Raw genomic sequence first — 15,642 nt, forward strand, 5'->3', positions numbered from 1 at the left:
TTTCAACTCACCTGGTTGATAGAGTCCGAGAGAATCTTTTCATTGTATTGTACTACAATTGTGGTGAATTTTGTAGAAAATTAATCAAGACATTTCACGTATTACACAGAAACTCACCTTGATACTTGCATCCCTTCCTTTCCCCAACTGTCAACTACTTTTCAATTCAGTTTCCCTTCACATTGTTACCTTTACTTGTGAAGTTGATATTCTAAAACTTGGGTAAGTGGGATTCCTTAGTGTGTGTAGCCAAAATATAGTCACCTTCTTCCAGACTTCTTCATATACGCTAATTGCCTTAATGATTTCATCTGGAAAATTTTGGTTCTTGATCTTGAAAACCTGGAAAAGTCAGTGAAATTTGTTTTTACAAAATTGTAGACACCTTGTCATGCGACTTTTGTAATGTGACAACTATTTGCTCTAGACATTTGGCTATAATATACTGTTTAAAGTAATTGCTTTATTTTTTTTATAGCTTTAGCTCATTTTGAGCTAAATGTACTAGTCTAAAAGGTACTTCGTGCACCATATGTCATGCATATGTAGTGTGTGCAGTTTCCCTTCACCAAAATGTTCTGTTTGCATGTCATTGGAGAGAGAGTTCACGTTAGATAGTAATTCTTTGAAATGTTTAAAATGTATGCATATATTTAGCTCCATGATGATGGTTAAAATTTATGTTATATCTTTCAGGGTGATATGGTCAACTTTAATCCTGATAGCTAAATTATGTCAATCTAGTTTGACATGAAATATTACAATGGGAAACTCAGCTGTGTTATATATTGTTTGCATATCCAGTTTCTACACCCTGAGCACACTGTCTCATGAAATTAAAATAGGTAAGTAATAGTGTAGAAGGATACATAGAGCCAGTGCTCGAAGTAGAAATTCTTAGCTGTGGGGATGCTTGGTTGAGTTGTGAGATAAGTGAGTGGGTGCTTGCATGAATAAACATGAAGACAGTGCAGTAGGTGTAGTAATGCTTATGCTTTACTCTAGGTGGGTGGGTGGGGGTGCTTTGTAAAAAAAAGTCTTAACTGGGATAGGATACCATCCCCTAATTGGTAATTAAGACATTTGGACCAAACCTGTACATACGAATTTTATTACGTATGAGGGGTTCAGAGCACAAGTGATGTAACTCCATTAAAGACAGTTTTAAGAGAAAGGCACATTTAGATAACTTAGACGATGTTTAGCTGTTGGAGCACAAACACAGTGGTGCCTCTATGAGCAAGAATTTGAAATTTAGGAGATACTTCTAGCACTGAAATGTTGATACTTCACAGTTCTAAGTTATACACAAACTCTTTCCATGAAAAGTGTTTACTTCTGCTCTGAACCCATCATGTATGTATTGTCATTTCCAATTTTCTGTACATTTCACCAAAAATTATATAATGCCCAGGGATTTCATATTCGGAGTGGAGGGAGACCTGCCCCCACTTATTGTCGGACAGGAGCACTGTTTTCGGTGCCCTATTAATTAATATTATTGTCAATTTGCAAAGACATGGATGGTTGTTTTATAGTGTGCTACAATGTCAGGGATACTAGTTCAAATCCTGGTTACAGCATGGACATTTTGTTGTATTTGTCCTTTCATATATTTTGTTAACTCATCCATCATCCTCATAATCGCGATTAAACCAGAGGTAGAAGAGTGACATAAAATTGCCCAAAATACAATACAGAGAAGTGTAGGAAATCAGTTTAGCACACTGCTAACCTAGGAACTCCTGTGACTTATCCTTTAATACTTCTTCCTTTGACTTCCTTTCTGAGAAGTTGTTCAATCAACAGTGAGGTCTAGGTCAATCTCAAGTGGAAATTTTTCTTGCAATAGTAGATAAGTGGCTTTGGTGTGCACTTATCCTGTCAAAGATGAGTCTCTGGCAGTAACCTTGAGAGGGAATAAAGGCAGCTGAGATCAATAAGGTGTGCACCCTTACCATCACATCCCTTATGTGCCTTTATGGCACTTACGAAATACACAGGTGAGCGATTCACTTTTTACCTTTGACTTCCTTTCCATATAATTTATTATGGTTATTCTCGTATCTTTTACTCAAAATCTTTCCCCCTACTAAGTAATATAGCTTTCAGTTATATTTCGTTGTTAAATAAGAATTAACAAATTATATAAATAAAGCTCTATGCACTAAGTCATCTTAAATTTAAATACCTTTAGAAATGTTACATGCTCATGTGTCTCTTGTAGGTGGGCTGTTTCTGGAAAGCAACCATTTGCAGAAGGCAGCATTTAAACATGCAGTGGATGAAATCAATGCAGATCCTAACATCCTGTCACATACAAATTTGACAGCAGTTGTACAGCAGTTTACCGAATTAGATAGTTTCCACGTGTGCAGAACAGGTAAATTTCATTCTACGAGTTTTGTTTGCTGGCTGTTTTGATAAAACTTTATGCTACTAATATTGAGAATTTTATGTCATTGCAGAGTTACAAAAAATACAATTGTTTTATGAGGCATGCACAGGATAGTGAAAATAGTGTAGAATTTACTTCCCAAAATAGTGTCCTTGAACATAATTTGAAGAAGGTGCTTGACAGTACCCCTGTAGTCCCCTTTCTGTGCCACCAGCAGTGAGTGCAATGTCAATTTATCTTCAGAGAAGAGTAGAATCTTTCACTTGACTCATTGTGTATTATTCAATATTATTGACATTAATAGCATAAGTTTCCTCCCCACTACTGTCTACATAACTTGCTACTTTCCAGTTTGCAAACAACAGATATCACATTACTTACATAGTAAGATTTACAGTGAGGAGTGACAACTTACCTGTATTGTTGTTTCTTCTGGCTCACAGACTGAAGGAGAGGTTTATTCAGATATTTTTATCTGGGGAGTGCATTTAAGGGGGGTGTAAGTATAAATTTAGAATCAAGATGATCATAAATTAGGCCTGTGTGAAAAAAAAAATAGGGATAGTTGTTGGGTGTGTGTGGAGAATCTGCTGTTCAGAGGTAAGGGCATTCACATTTGTTCTAGTAGACAGCAGAATAACAAAGCTTGTTTGGTACGAATGGTATTCCCTGTGAACTGTCTACAGCCCATGCTAACTTTTTAACCCATAATTTTGAGAATATTTATATGTAATGATTTTGTCATTTTAATAGCAAAAATAAATGTACATGTAATATGATTTTTTAATTACTATAATGCTTGCTTTTTGCAGTGTGCAACATGATGACTGATGGTATGGTAGCAATATTTGGTCCTTCATCAAGAGAGATCTCAGAACACGTTCAATCGATTTGCGATAGACTTGAGGTTCCACATCTTGAAATGAAATGGCATGTTGGTCCCAGGCGACAAAGCTACCTTGTAAATCTGTATCCTCATCCTTCAGATTTGGATAAAGTACGCAATGTGCAAATGCATGTTCTTATTGATATAAAATCTTATCTATCTATCTTACAAAATTCTGTAAAAGTATATAATTTTCAATACTTTTCGATGTCCTAAAGTTAATTTTTCATAATAATTCCTATATAAAGTAAGAATCACGAACCTTCCGACCTTCTGTAAACAACCGTCTCACTTCGAGTAACGTATCACTCCACGCCAGCTGTTCGTAACTGGTGCGGCCATCATATGCTGCTCACTCGCAATCTTTCGTTTTACGTAACATGGAATAACGTATTCTTATTTTCACTTATAATCTACACATTGAAGTATAATAAATTTTCTACAAGTGATTAAATACGTGTTCTTGTTCAAGAATGAACATATTTTTCTACGCCAAAAGTTCAATTTATCTGACACTGGGTTAACAGATCCCCCTTCCCTCCCCTCTCTCAGTATGACAGCTACAAAGTTATACAAGAGCGAGAGAGAGAGAAATTCGTATCTGTAATTCAAGCCTCTTGGTTTTATTTTCACCAAATTATAGCCCAACATTGTTGACATGTGGAGTATTGTTTTCTCCTTTGTGCAACAAATATACCGCCAGTTTTAGCAGAAGCTAAACAAAGATAAGCCGGGGAATAAAAAGAGATTGTTTAACTTTCTCTCGGTTTCTCGTGCACTAGAAAACAAGAAGACGATAATAAGCACATTATTTACGCACGTCTCATGCAAGTAATGTATTTTCTTACCTTGATTCAGTACTTTCTTTTTGAACTTGAGGCATTTCGGCGCTAGACATCATCCTGTCCAAGTACGGTCTGTCAAATTTGCTTCCCAAAAAGGAACTCAACGTGGCACAAGAGGCGATTTAACGTCGACTGCTAAAATTGGGGAGATCGTCATGAATCATCACTATCAACATCTTCTCCACATTGGACAGGACTGCTCTTTGATTGAAAGAATACGAAAGCACCTCGCGTTGTATTGCGCTTATCTCAAAATCGGTGTACTTGTTTATACGAGCAACAACGTGTTTTTTTTCGCGGGACTCACAACTTGACCGGTCGTTTTCCTTTCTTTCACCACACCGAAAATACAAAGACGCAGACACAGAATTACACTTGGACACCAACTTTACTGCTTGCTCAGGATAGCACCGACACAACATCATATAAACGTTAAGAACAACCTGCTTCTTGCCACTTTTCAAACGTCTGTATTTCCGAAAGACAATGAAAACACGGGAGACCTTCCTGCACGCATGAAAGTCGCCATGTTCGAAACTGGCGCTATTTTCTTGCTGTTCACGTGATCGATTATAATTTATTCAATAATCACGTATTATTATTATAAACAGAAACTTTTAATAAAAATATATTTTAAAATGTATAATCCAATGTAATTTACACGTTTTTCTTCCATTGGCGTACTTTCATAAAACGGACTATGTGATGCGGAAGAAATCCGTTATTAGGCTGTTGCCAACCACAATACTTCTCACTAAGTCAAGTACAGAAACCGAAGTGGTATGTCGAATTGTCGGCATATGATAGTGTGATTTCACATTGTCAGCGACGATCCTCCGGGGTTGGGGAAGGGGGTGGGACGCAGGAGTCGATCTATAATCCAGAGGTGTTCACCATTAGGATGGTGACATCCTCACACTCCGGAACACTCTTGCGGGTGAAGGAAGGCAGGCCGTAGGGTGAGGGAAGTTGATTTAAAATGAACACCTCACAACAAGAGAGAAGAAAAATGTGACAATATTTAAAAATTCACCCCCAAATATGCATTTTATTTTATATGTAGCGTACAATAAAATGTGACTGCCTCAAAATATTTCTGTAGTCTACAGTCTTCTTTCCCCACTTTTATGCTTCTCTAAGTTGCCTGGAGTCTTTGCTGCATAATTATTAACTTAGTCAATCAAAGTAAAAGGTAAAAAAAGCACTCCCCTGTGCATAGCACCACGCCATAAAGGCGTATAGGGGGTGTGGGGGTAATGCCCCACACTTTCTTGATCCGGTCGTGAGTGGGGGTGATGTGATCAGCATCACGCCCCTGACCGCCTTTACCCCCCAGGGTTTCTCCCGGGTACCCATGTTATTCAACGCTGGGTGGGAGCCGGAGCCGCTTCCATTGTTAGAAAAGTTCCCGGATTTGAACCGGCCGGGGATCGAACCCGGGACCTTTAGCATTGTAGTCAGATGCGTTACCGACTGAGCAACCGCGGCCACCATTTTTAGTCAATCAAATCATATGTATTAGCTTACTTTCATTATCTATAATAATAAATCATAATACTTTCCAACATCAAATAAATTTAATGAAGAAACCCCGGTTTCAAAACGTAATTTATCTCATGTGTCACATTCTTCTAGCAATCTTTTTTTAGTAAAATATGAGAGAAAATTAATCCTTTGGTATGGAACCGTCTTACTTCTGGGTGATAAGATGTACATTTTGTATTTTATTTTCTTAATTTAGCGTTGCTTTTCTTCCACTTTTGGCTAATCCCGACGTTGAGAATGAGTGATCGTCAGATGAAATTGATGAAGGGACACTCACAAATAACACCCATGCCGGGATTCGAGCCAGGGAACTTCGGTGATGAGTCTGAAAGTCGACCACCAGGCAAGATGTACATTTTTTTTAATTTTTTTTTAACATACATTCAATAACTTTCAACAGGTCATCACTCAGTGATACACTGCTTATTCCACATCTGTTGACAAATAGAATGTTTTTACACCTTGTAGGCTATGTGGATTATTTTTTTCATAAGTTTGCAACACTGTTAGGGTACACGTGCTTTTGTTTACAGAAGGTCTTAAGTTCTATGATTCTCACTTTAGTTTATTCTAACACAAGAGAGCAGCTCTTCTCTCATCTTCAGGTGAACATCCAGAGTAGGCACCATGGAATAGTTGCTTAGTGCACCATATCTACTTAACTAACTCTCTAGCCTTCTTTAACCTGAAGGTTCATGGCCGCAGCAACACCGGCCTTCCATCTGTCCCTTTCCTGAGCAAGATCTATATACTCTTTTCCATCCCTAACGATTTCCTTCAGGTCCATCTCAACATTATCCCTCCATCTTCGGTTTGGTTTTCCTACTGGTCTGTTACCATCAGGTTTCCCAACAAGAATCATGTAAACTCTTCTTTCCTCTCCCATTCCTGCCACATGGCCTGCCCACCTAAGTCTTCTTGATTTAATCATTCTAATAATATCTGGATATGAATACAAATTATGTACTTCTAAATAATGTAACCATCTCCACTCACCTGTCTCCTCATCCCTTTTAGGCCCAAATATTTTCCTAAGGATTTTATTTTCAAATACTCTCAATTTTTGTTCCTCTTTCAATGTTCAAGTTTTGCATCCATATAATACTACAGGCAAAATTAATGTTTTGTATATTTTAACTTTTAGTTTCTTAGATATTAAATTAGAAGACAAAAGTTTATGAAGAGAAAAGTAACATGCATTTCCTAAATTAAGTCTGCTTTTTATTTCCACTTTAATGTCATTTTGATATGTTAGTATTACTCCTAAGTACTTGAATTTGGAAACTTGTTCAAACAAGTTGTTATCAATAATTAAATTTTGATTATTACCTAACACTTGGTTTTGACCTGTAAGCATATATTTAGTTTTCTCTTTGCTGACTTACAAACCTATCTCTTTAGCTGCTTTGAAAAATATTTTAGCATTATTCTTAATTGTATTTACATCATCCCCTAGTAAGTCTACATCATCTGCATATGCTAACAACTGAGTCACACTGTTAATTTTAGTCCTTCGTTAGTTTCTTTTACCTTCCTAACAGCATACTCTAAGGCAAAATTAAAGAGCAATGCATCTCCTTGTTTTAACCCATCATGAATTGTAAATTTGTCAGACATATTAATACTTACACGAATTTTACTTTCTGTTTCACTGGTACATACTTTTATCATATTAACAAGCTTCTTATGAATTTCAAAGTCGACTAATATGTATTATATAGTATAACTTCTCTCTTTTGACTGAATCATATGCTTTTTTGAAATCAATGAAAACCTGATGGACATTTTGATTATATTCCCACTTTTTCTCAAGTGTCTGTCTAATATGAAAGATTTGATCTGTAGTTGATCTGCTACGTTTAAATCCACATTGATAATCACCTATAATTTCATTAGCATATGGGGTTAGTCTTGCTAAAAGAATGTTAGATAATATTTTATGTTGTTGAGAGTAGAGAAATTCCACGGTAATTATTGCAGTTCATTGTATCACCTTTTTTAAAGACACGAACAATTATGAATTCTTTCCACTGTTGAGGAATTTCTTCTCTTTTCCATATTAAAGAAATTAATTTATGAATTTGACATATTAATGAATTCCCACAATATTTAATTAACTCAGCTGGTATTAAATCAATGCCAGGTGCTTTGTTATTCTTTAGCCTTTTAATAGCATCTTTAACTTCAGTCAAGTTAAGTTCTGGAACTAAAGGTTCTGCTGTGTGTACTTCATTTACTTCTGATTTATCTCCTACATGAACATTTAAAAGGTCATTAAAGTAGTTCTTCCATCTATTTAAAATATCGCTTGGGTCAGCCAAAAAAATTACCGTTTTTATATTTTATCAAGTTTACTTTAGGTTGCCACCTCTTTCTAAATTCATTTACACCTTTATATAAATCTCTGATATTTTTATTTTTGCTGTTTGTTTCAATTTCGTTAATTTTGCTTTTCAAGTAATCTCTTTTTTTACTTCTAAATGTGCGGTTAACTTCTCGTTTTATTCTATTATATTTGCTTAAATTTGTATCATCAGAGTTATTTATCCAGCTAAGTCTAGCCTGATTTCTTATTTCTATTAGGTTATGACATTTATTATCAAACCATAGCTTACTTTTTCTTGATTTATGGTATCCTATACTTTCTTTAGCTGCTGATTCTATTGCATTACGTATGTGCTCCCAATTCTTATTTATGTCTGTTTCATTTATATTTTCATCATTTAAATCCTGCAAAATAACAAATCTATTTGACAGTTAAATTTGGTAATCTTTCTTAATTCTCTCATCAGCAAATTTTCCTGTATTAAATTTTAGAACTTTTAGATTTTGTTGCTTATGATTTATTACTGAGTCTTTCTCTTAATTTAGCAATTACTAAATAATGGTCACTGGCACAGTCAGCACCTCTATGTGAATGAACGTCAATTATACTAGTTTGCCTTCTTTTATCAATGGGAATATGATCTATCTGATTATCTGGAGAATACCAGGTATATTTATGGATATCTTTATGTTTAAAAGTGGTACTTTTCAGAATTCAGTTCTTTCAGGTTGCAAAGTAATTAATCTTATACCATTATCATTACTTAATTCATGAAGACTTTCTTTACCAATAGTAGATTTAAATGCCTCTTCTTTGCCAATCTGTACATTACAGTCACTTAACAGAATTTTCATATCATACTGGGAAAATTTATCAAAGACCTGTTCTAACTCTGCATAAAAATCATCTTTAGTATTATCATCTTTATCTTCCGTTGGTGCATGAATATTTATTAAAATAATTTTGCACCACCTACCTTGTAAAACTGCATATGATATTCTATCATTAATGAATTCTACTATTTTAAGGGCCAAGATAATGCTATTATTTATGAAGAAGCCTGTTGCAAAATTATGATATTCAGTACCACCATAGAAAAAAGTATAATTTTTAGTTTTACAATTACCTTCCCTATGCCACGTAACTTCGTGGACAACTACTATATCTTATTTATGCTTAACTACCTCATTAACTGTACACTGAAATGCTCCAGGCGGGTAAAGGCTCAGAACATTCCAAATGCCAAATTTATGTAACATCCTTATTCCTAATGTAGATTCGTTGTCGCCTTGTAAGCAAGGGGTCCCGGGTTCGATACCCGTTGGAGGCACATAGTGGTTCGGATCCCACTTTAAACTGTAGATCCAGTCCCGATTAGCCTTACTGTGCATAAAGTGGACTTAAAACACCAACTCAACCAATCAACTAACCTAATGTAGATCTTATTCCTAGTCCAGGGATCTCCCAAAGTAGTCTCCACCCAGAGATCCGAATGGGAGACTATTTTACCTCTGGAATATTTTACCTTTGGAACATCCATGGCCTCATTTTGCTGATTCTTGACATATCTTCTTACAGTGCAGAATTATCAGCTCTACGCCTAACCCCCAATATGAATGGAGGATAGCACCTGTCATTGGTCAGCGGATCCCTCGGATCTAGCTGGGAGGACCACATAGTAGTCCACCAACCATACCCCACCTCTGCTAATTGTGGGACGCTCACAGAGCCATGACAGGACAGCTCTGTAAATCCCAACAAGCAAAATGTTGACCATTTCACTCTGTTGGTTGACTAACTGCAGTGAACAAGCCACTGGGCGATGGGGTCGTCACATCCCTACCCCAAATTAGTGCACCATATTTTAATAAAATTACAGGTCTGTCATAGGTTCGATCCAAACCACTAAGAAAAATAAATTTCATGATGGATTTGGTAAATGCAGTTTAAGTATCACATATGTGAATTTTTGTATTCCTGCATTGCAAATTGGATAGTTTTTTTTACCAATTTTTCCGTTGCGGCCTACTAATTTCTCCAACAACATACACCCCAACATAAAATTCACCATAGAAGATGATGAAAATGGCCACCTCAACTTCCTCGACCTCAACATCCGACGCCATCACCTCCATAAACAGGAAACTAAGCTCGGTCACCCAGTACATCCATGCAAAATCCAACCACTTCCAAAATAGAAAGCTGGAGTATGGATGAACTTCTGTAGAAGAGCCTTCACGCACACAACTGCATGGAAGGTGAACTCCATGATGAAATAGCACACATCACTGAAATAGGACTAAGCAACGGTTACACCGAGCTCCAGGTATCCATGTGGTGCACAAAAGCTAAAGCCCAGTTAAGACACCCGTGAGACAGACAACCCGAACCAAAATCCCAAACCAAATGGATCACCTTTCCATCCCACCCCATCACGTCACAAAATTCTCCAACGCCCTCAAACCCTTTATCATCAGACTGACACACAAACCTGCATCCAAAATCGGAAGAGCCCTACCCAACTTCAAGAAATACTACCTACCCAAACTCTCATCATTTGGTGTCTACAAGGCCACATTCCAATGCCACATCAACAACATTACCAGAACCATATGGGAGAAAATTGAACTACTGCTGCCCGGGAACAAACCAAGAAGTGATGTGCTATCATCTCCATTCCAGATGCCGTACCCTTAGTGAATGAAGACAGTGAGCCTTCAAAATTAATCTGAAAAAAGTATCCAATTTGCAATGCGGAAACATGAAAATTGGCATATGTAATAATAAAAAGAAATCTGTTCACCTGAAGACAAAAGAAGAGGTGCTCTCTTGAAATGTAGTGTTAGAGTAAATATAGTTAAAGGCACTATGCAATGGATATGTCAAATTAACACTGAATGCTAATGTAGAACAATCATCGCTAACGTTCAGAGAACATTATCCTCTTTCCATTTTTTTGCTATCAGCACTAATAATGGAATTGTCCTATGATGCCAGACTTCTAAATCATCCTGTGGGACACACACACACAAATATTTATACACACATACATACATACATACATACATCTGTATACATGGTTATTTAATGTATCTATTTTTTAAACGTGTATATGCTGTGCTCTACCAGAAAACAATTCTGGATCCACCTAGGTTTAGTTATACAGCACTGAAATTGTATTCTTTACTGAAAATAATGTTTTTCTTCAACTATTTTTTATTATTAACATCAACGAAAATAGCAAAAAAAATTGCACAGATGAATGCTAATCATAAGCAAACAAAAAATATTAGAAATCAAAGTATATCTATTTTAAAATATCAACATCCAAGTAACAGGAAAATATCGCATTGTATCATCAATGTTTATACTGCTGAATATGCAGGGTGGCCAAAAGATTATAACAGAAATTCAGTCATTAATTTATTTATTCTTTATGTACATATATGCTATTTTATCTATCACACAACTGTGTATTCTACATGTCATCCACCATTATCTATGACCATTTCCATACGGTCTACAATCCTATTAACCATATGTCGGCCTTCCAGACATTCCTCTATTATTTTTAAGTGCTGAATCGGTTCTCCTGAACATTTCCACCCATTGCAGAATAGTTTTCTTTGGTGGTGGTTATTTTCGAAACTCCTTTCGGAAACTCTTGCAGACAATTTTCAGCAAAGGTCCGTTGTTTCTTCCAGCCCCATAGCTGCGAAAATAATGCTCAACAGCCCAGGTGCATTCTTGTAAACCATAGTGCTGCATTGTGTAATCACTTATGCAACAACCTGTGAAGAACAAGAATTAATTGAAGTCAAATGTACACCATTAAGTAACAATTAGATGTAATTTGTCTGTAAATAAAATTCCCGCATGGTAGCAATAATTTTGGTTACCTTTATTTTGTCCAACCTGTATATCTTAATATCCAACTTTAGATATCACCTATTTCTGATTCCACAAAAATTAGGGTATTTACACTATTTCTTATTTTAACAATACCAGTGAATGAAGTTTGTGTATTGAATGTGTTATTGGAATGTGCAAGCTAAGGAAAACTTAAAACTGTTTTCTCTCTACCAACATACCTTAAATATTCCACTTCAGAAATAAATTTTGTATAAAATATAATTCCTTTCAGCACTATGTTAATACTTATAATAAAGTTATAAAGTTAATGTTTTAATAATTATTACAATTTATCTTAACAGTTTTTTTTTATTCCAGTAAGACGTTTATGTTCATTCTTTCAGGCTCTTTCTGAGATTCTAAGAGTATGGGAGTGGAAAACATTCACAATTTTTTATGAGGATAATGAAAGTTTGATGCGCATGACTGAATTACTGAAACACAAGCCTACTGGTACTGAAGTCACTTTACGACAGTTGAAACCTGGCAACAATTACAGGTAGGGTCTTATACTTAATGACTTTTTTTTATTAATAAAAATAATTCATGCAAGTTGGGCCAATGAAGTGAGTGATGTCAGACATAGGTCTTTTTTCACAAATTTTTGACTACTTTCATGTATAACCCCTTTGCCAATTATTCTAATTAGTTAATTAGTTTGTGTACTTAACAACGGTTATTTATACCAGTAAATTCTTCAAGAAGAAGACGTAAGACTTATAAAAATGGCAAAGTAGGACTAGGCATGTATGGCCTTTACTGAAGGCACGAGAGTATCACCAGAATTTTTTGTAGGGATGGTAAGGCTTTTAACATGAAGTTAAATCGTAGATTAATAATAATAATCACATTAATTCTGGTGTGGGGATTGTACATTAAATTTTTAGCAGGACAATATGCAGATCTTGCATGGCAATTTTAAGTCTTAGATTATCACAGGAATTCTAGTGAGCATTTAATTTTTTTTTCCAGGTGGGTGGGAGGGGGGCGATATCTAACTCCTGAGTACTGCTACATGGAAGCGATTACATTAAACTCAAATTTTCTTCACTATGAGCCAGATTGGTGGCCGAATGCATTTAGTGGCCAACACCATAGTTCTTGAGGTACAGTCCCAGTCTGGGCATGGCTGCTCCTTGTGAGTTTCATCAATTTCATCTGGTCATCAGTCAACCTCATCATCTTGATTATCCGAAAGTAGCAGAAAAGTGAAATAAAATAACAAAAATGCAAAATCAAATCACCTCCACAATGATGTAACAATGTATTTAAATGTATTTTCTTTTTCTTCTAGCATTTCATTACAAATGTGATATCATTATTAACTAGCAAAATGTTAATGAAATGGCTCAGCTCTTCAACCTAATTATGCAATTTTCTGTGCAATTTTAATAGTGTGCTGATTTCTATTGCAGACCACTCCTGACTGAAAGTAAATACAAAAATGAAGTCAACTTTGTGTTAGATTGCTCAGTAGATAGGATTTATGACATTTTGATTCAGGCACAGCAAGTTGGCTTAATGGCATCATACCACAGTTATATCATAACTTCTTTTGTAAGTTTTTCTGTATGCTTGCATGTACATGTGTATTTGTATGTGTGTGCACCATTCTTCGAAAAGTTACTTTCTAAAAGTGAGTTACTTATTTCATTGAAAAAAAAAACTCTGTTAATTTTATTCATTTGGAAAGGTAACTTTGTTATAATTAATAATATTTTTTAAGCAACATTAACTTTAGTGTGGGTAAGATGTAAATTGTATACCATGCATGAACTAGACCTCCTTGACAGCATTGTGACTAACACAGCCTCCATGCAAGTTCTGACTTCAATTACCAATGGAAGGGATTTGACTTGAAAACGTAGATCCAGCCTTGACTAGCCTATTCTGGTTTGAGTTTAGGTATTGTCAATTCAACTGCTGCCATGATATCTTCCAGCATGCTATTAGCTAGGTGTTCCTAATGTAGTGAGTATTCAGTGCATATTGTGTTATCCCAACTATGCAAAGTGTTATCATTTCGTCCATAAATGCCATATATTTCATATTCTCATCTGGAGCCACAACTAAAAGAATTGAATTGACGTCATTTAGATGCGATGCTTTTGTTGAGCCATCTTATCCAAGTTAAATAGTTCAATTAAATAGGTCTTTCTTTTTTCTTTGATGTAACTTTTCCATGTAAGATATGTGAATGGATTTGCAACTTGTTCCACACTTGTCACAAACTGAAAGGGAGTAAATATGTCAATACATTTCACATGTAGCAAGTAGTGTCTTTCCAATGTTTCAAGTGTTGCATTTAAAAAAAAAAATAACAAAGCATATGATTTTAGTTCTGATTCAATTATATATGATATAGGAAAGAACATGTCACCTTTTGTTTCTATACCAGAATATAATACAAATAAATTAAATTTATTTTCTTATTTTGCATAGGATTTGCATACAGTTGATCTGACACCTTTCAAATACAGTGGAACAAACATAACTGGATTAAGACTTATGGACCCGAAAGATCCTAATGTTATAAAAACAGTCGATAACTGGGTTATTGAAGAAAATGGCAAGTCTGTGAAGGTTACTGCAAACAGGATTAGAGTAAGTTTTATTTATTAACTTATTTTGTTGCTTACAGCAAGAGTGCAAGTACAATGGGTTTTGGTAATGTTAACACTGTTCAAAATCATTTAAAAGAATTTTTAAAAAGCTTTTGTGGAACATTATTTCAGAGAATTTTTGTCCCCTAAGTTAATAAATAAAGAGAGTTAAGGTACTGACAACTCCTGTACTTTCATAAAAACTAATGAAATCCTTATTACGAGGGCTGCTGCAAAAGTTTCTGCAAACTACCACCAACAGTGGCGCTAGTGTTTTGCTATTATAAAAATCGGAAGAATAGACCTTTTTTATGTTTAAATTATCTTTGGTTGTTTGTTTAAGCCTATTTGTTTATTTTTCACAGCAGTTTGAAGAAGTAGTTTCGTGTGAGAAATGGAAATTTCTCGTGAACACTTTCGGTCAATCAAGCAACTTCATTTGGGTTTTGGGGATGAAGCACCATCCAATAGGACTGTGTACAATTGTTTTTCCGAATTCCAACATGGTCGCACATTTCGCAGCAATGAATTTCGTGAAGGTCGTCCATCCACGTCTGTTGTTGCCAGTAATGTTGATGCTGTGCATGAAATGATTGACAGAGATCAGCATGTGACATACCGTGAGATTCAGTCATCCTTGAACATTGACATGAAAGCAATATATACGATTTTGCATGGTGATCTGAATGTATGGAAACTTTCAAGCCATTGGATCCCACACAACTTGACCGAAGCTCAAATTCAGGCTCGTGTAAATTGGTGTAAAGAAATGCTCAATAAATTCAACCGAGGCAAGTCAAATTTGGTGTACTACATCGTTACAGGAGACGAAACTTGGATCTATTCATACGAACCCGAAACTAAACAGCAATCCACTGTTTGGGTGTTTCAAAGTAAGCCGAAATCAACAAAAGTTGTTCGTTCGAGGAGTACTTCCAAGCAAATTCAGTTACACCAGACATGGGGCAACAATAGCTTTAGAAGATCGAAGGACTGTAAATGCTGAGTGGTATAAAACAATTTGTTTGCCAGAGGTCATCAATGTATTGCGTAAGACAAACCCAAATCGTCACATTATTCTTCACCACGACAATGCCAGTTTCCACTCACCACACAAAACTGTTGAT

The 15,642-nt window shown here is 35.6% G+C and overlaps 1 protein-coding gene across 1 annotated transcript in view; it reads left to right on the top strand.

Annotated features, from left to right (window-relative positions):
- Positions 1-763: 763 nt before the first annotated feature.
- Positions 764-15,642, top strand: part of LOC145989043 (glutamate receptor ionotropic, kainate 2-like) — a 98,545-nt gene continuing 83,666 nt past the window's right edge. The window contains exons 1-6 of the mRNA XM_083124341.1: positions 764-845; positions 2,228-2,383; positions 3,211-3,395; positions 12,257-12,411; positions 13,328-13,469; positions 14,355-14,516. Of these exons, the coding sequence (XP_082980467.1) occupies positions 764-845; positions 2,228-2,383; positions 3,211-3,395; positions 12,257-12,411; positions 13,328-13,469; positions 14,355-14,516 (882 nt within the window). The remainder of the gene's footprint in view (positions 846-2,227; positions 2,384-3,210; positions 3,396-12,256; positions 12,412-13,327; positions 13,470-14,354; positions 14,517-15,642) is intronic.

Source organism: Lepisma saccharinum, chromosome 6 (assembly GCF_977018435.1).
Source record: "Lepisma saccharinum chromosome 6, izLepSacc3.1, whole genome shotgun sequence".
In the NCBI taxonomy this organism is placed as follows: Eukaryota; Metazoa; Arthropoda; class Insecta; order Zygentoma; family Lepismatidae; genus Lepisma; species Lepisma saccharinum.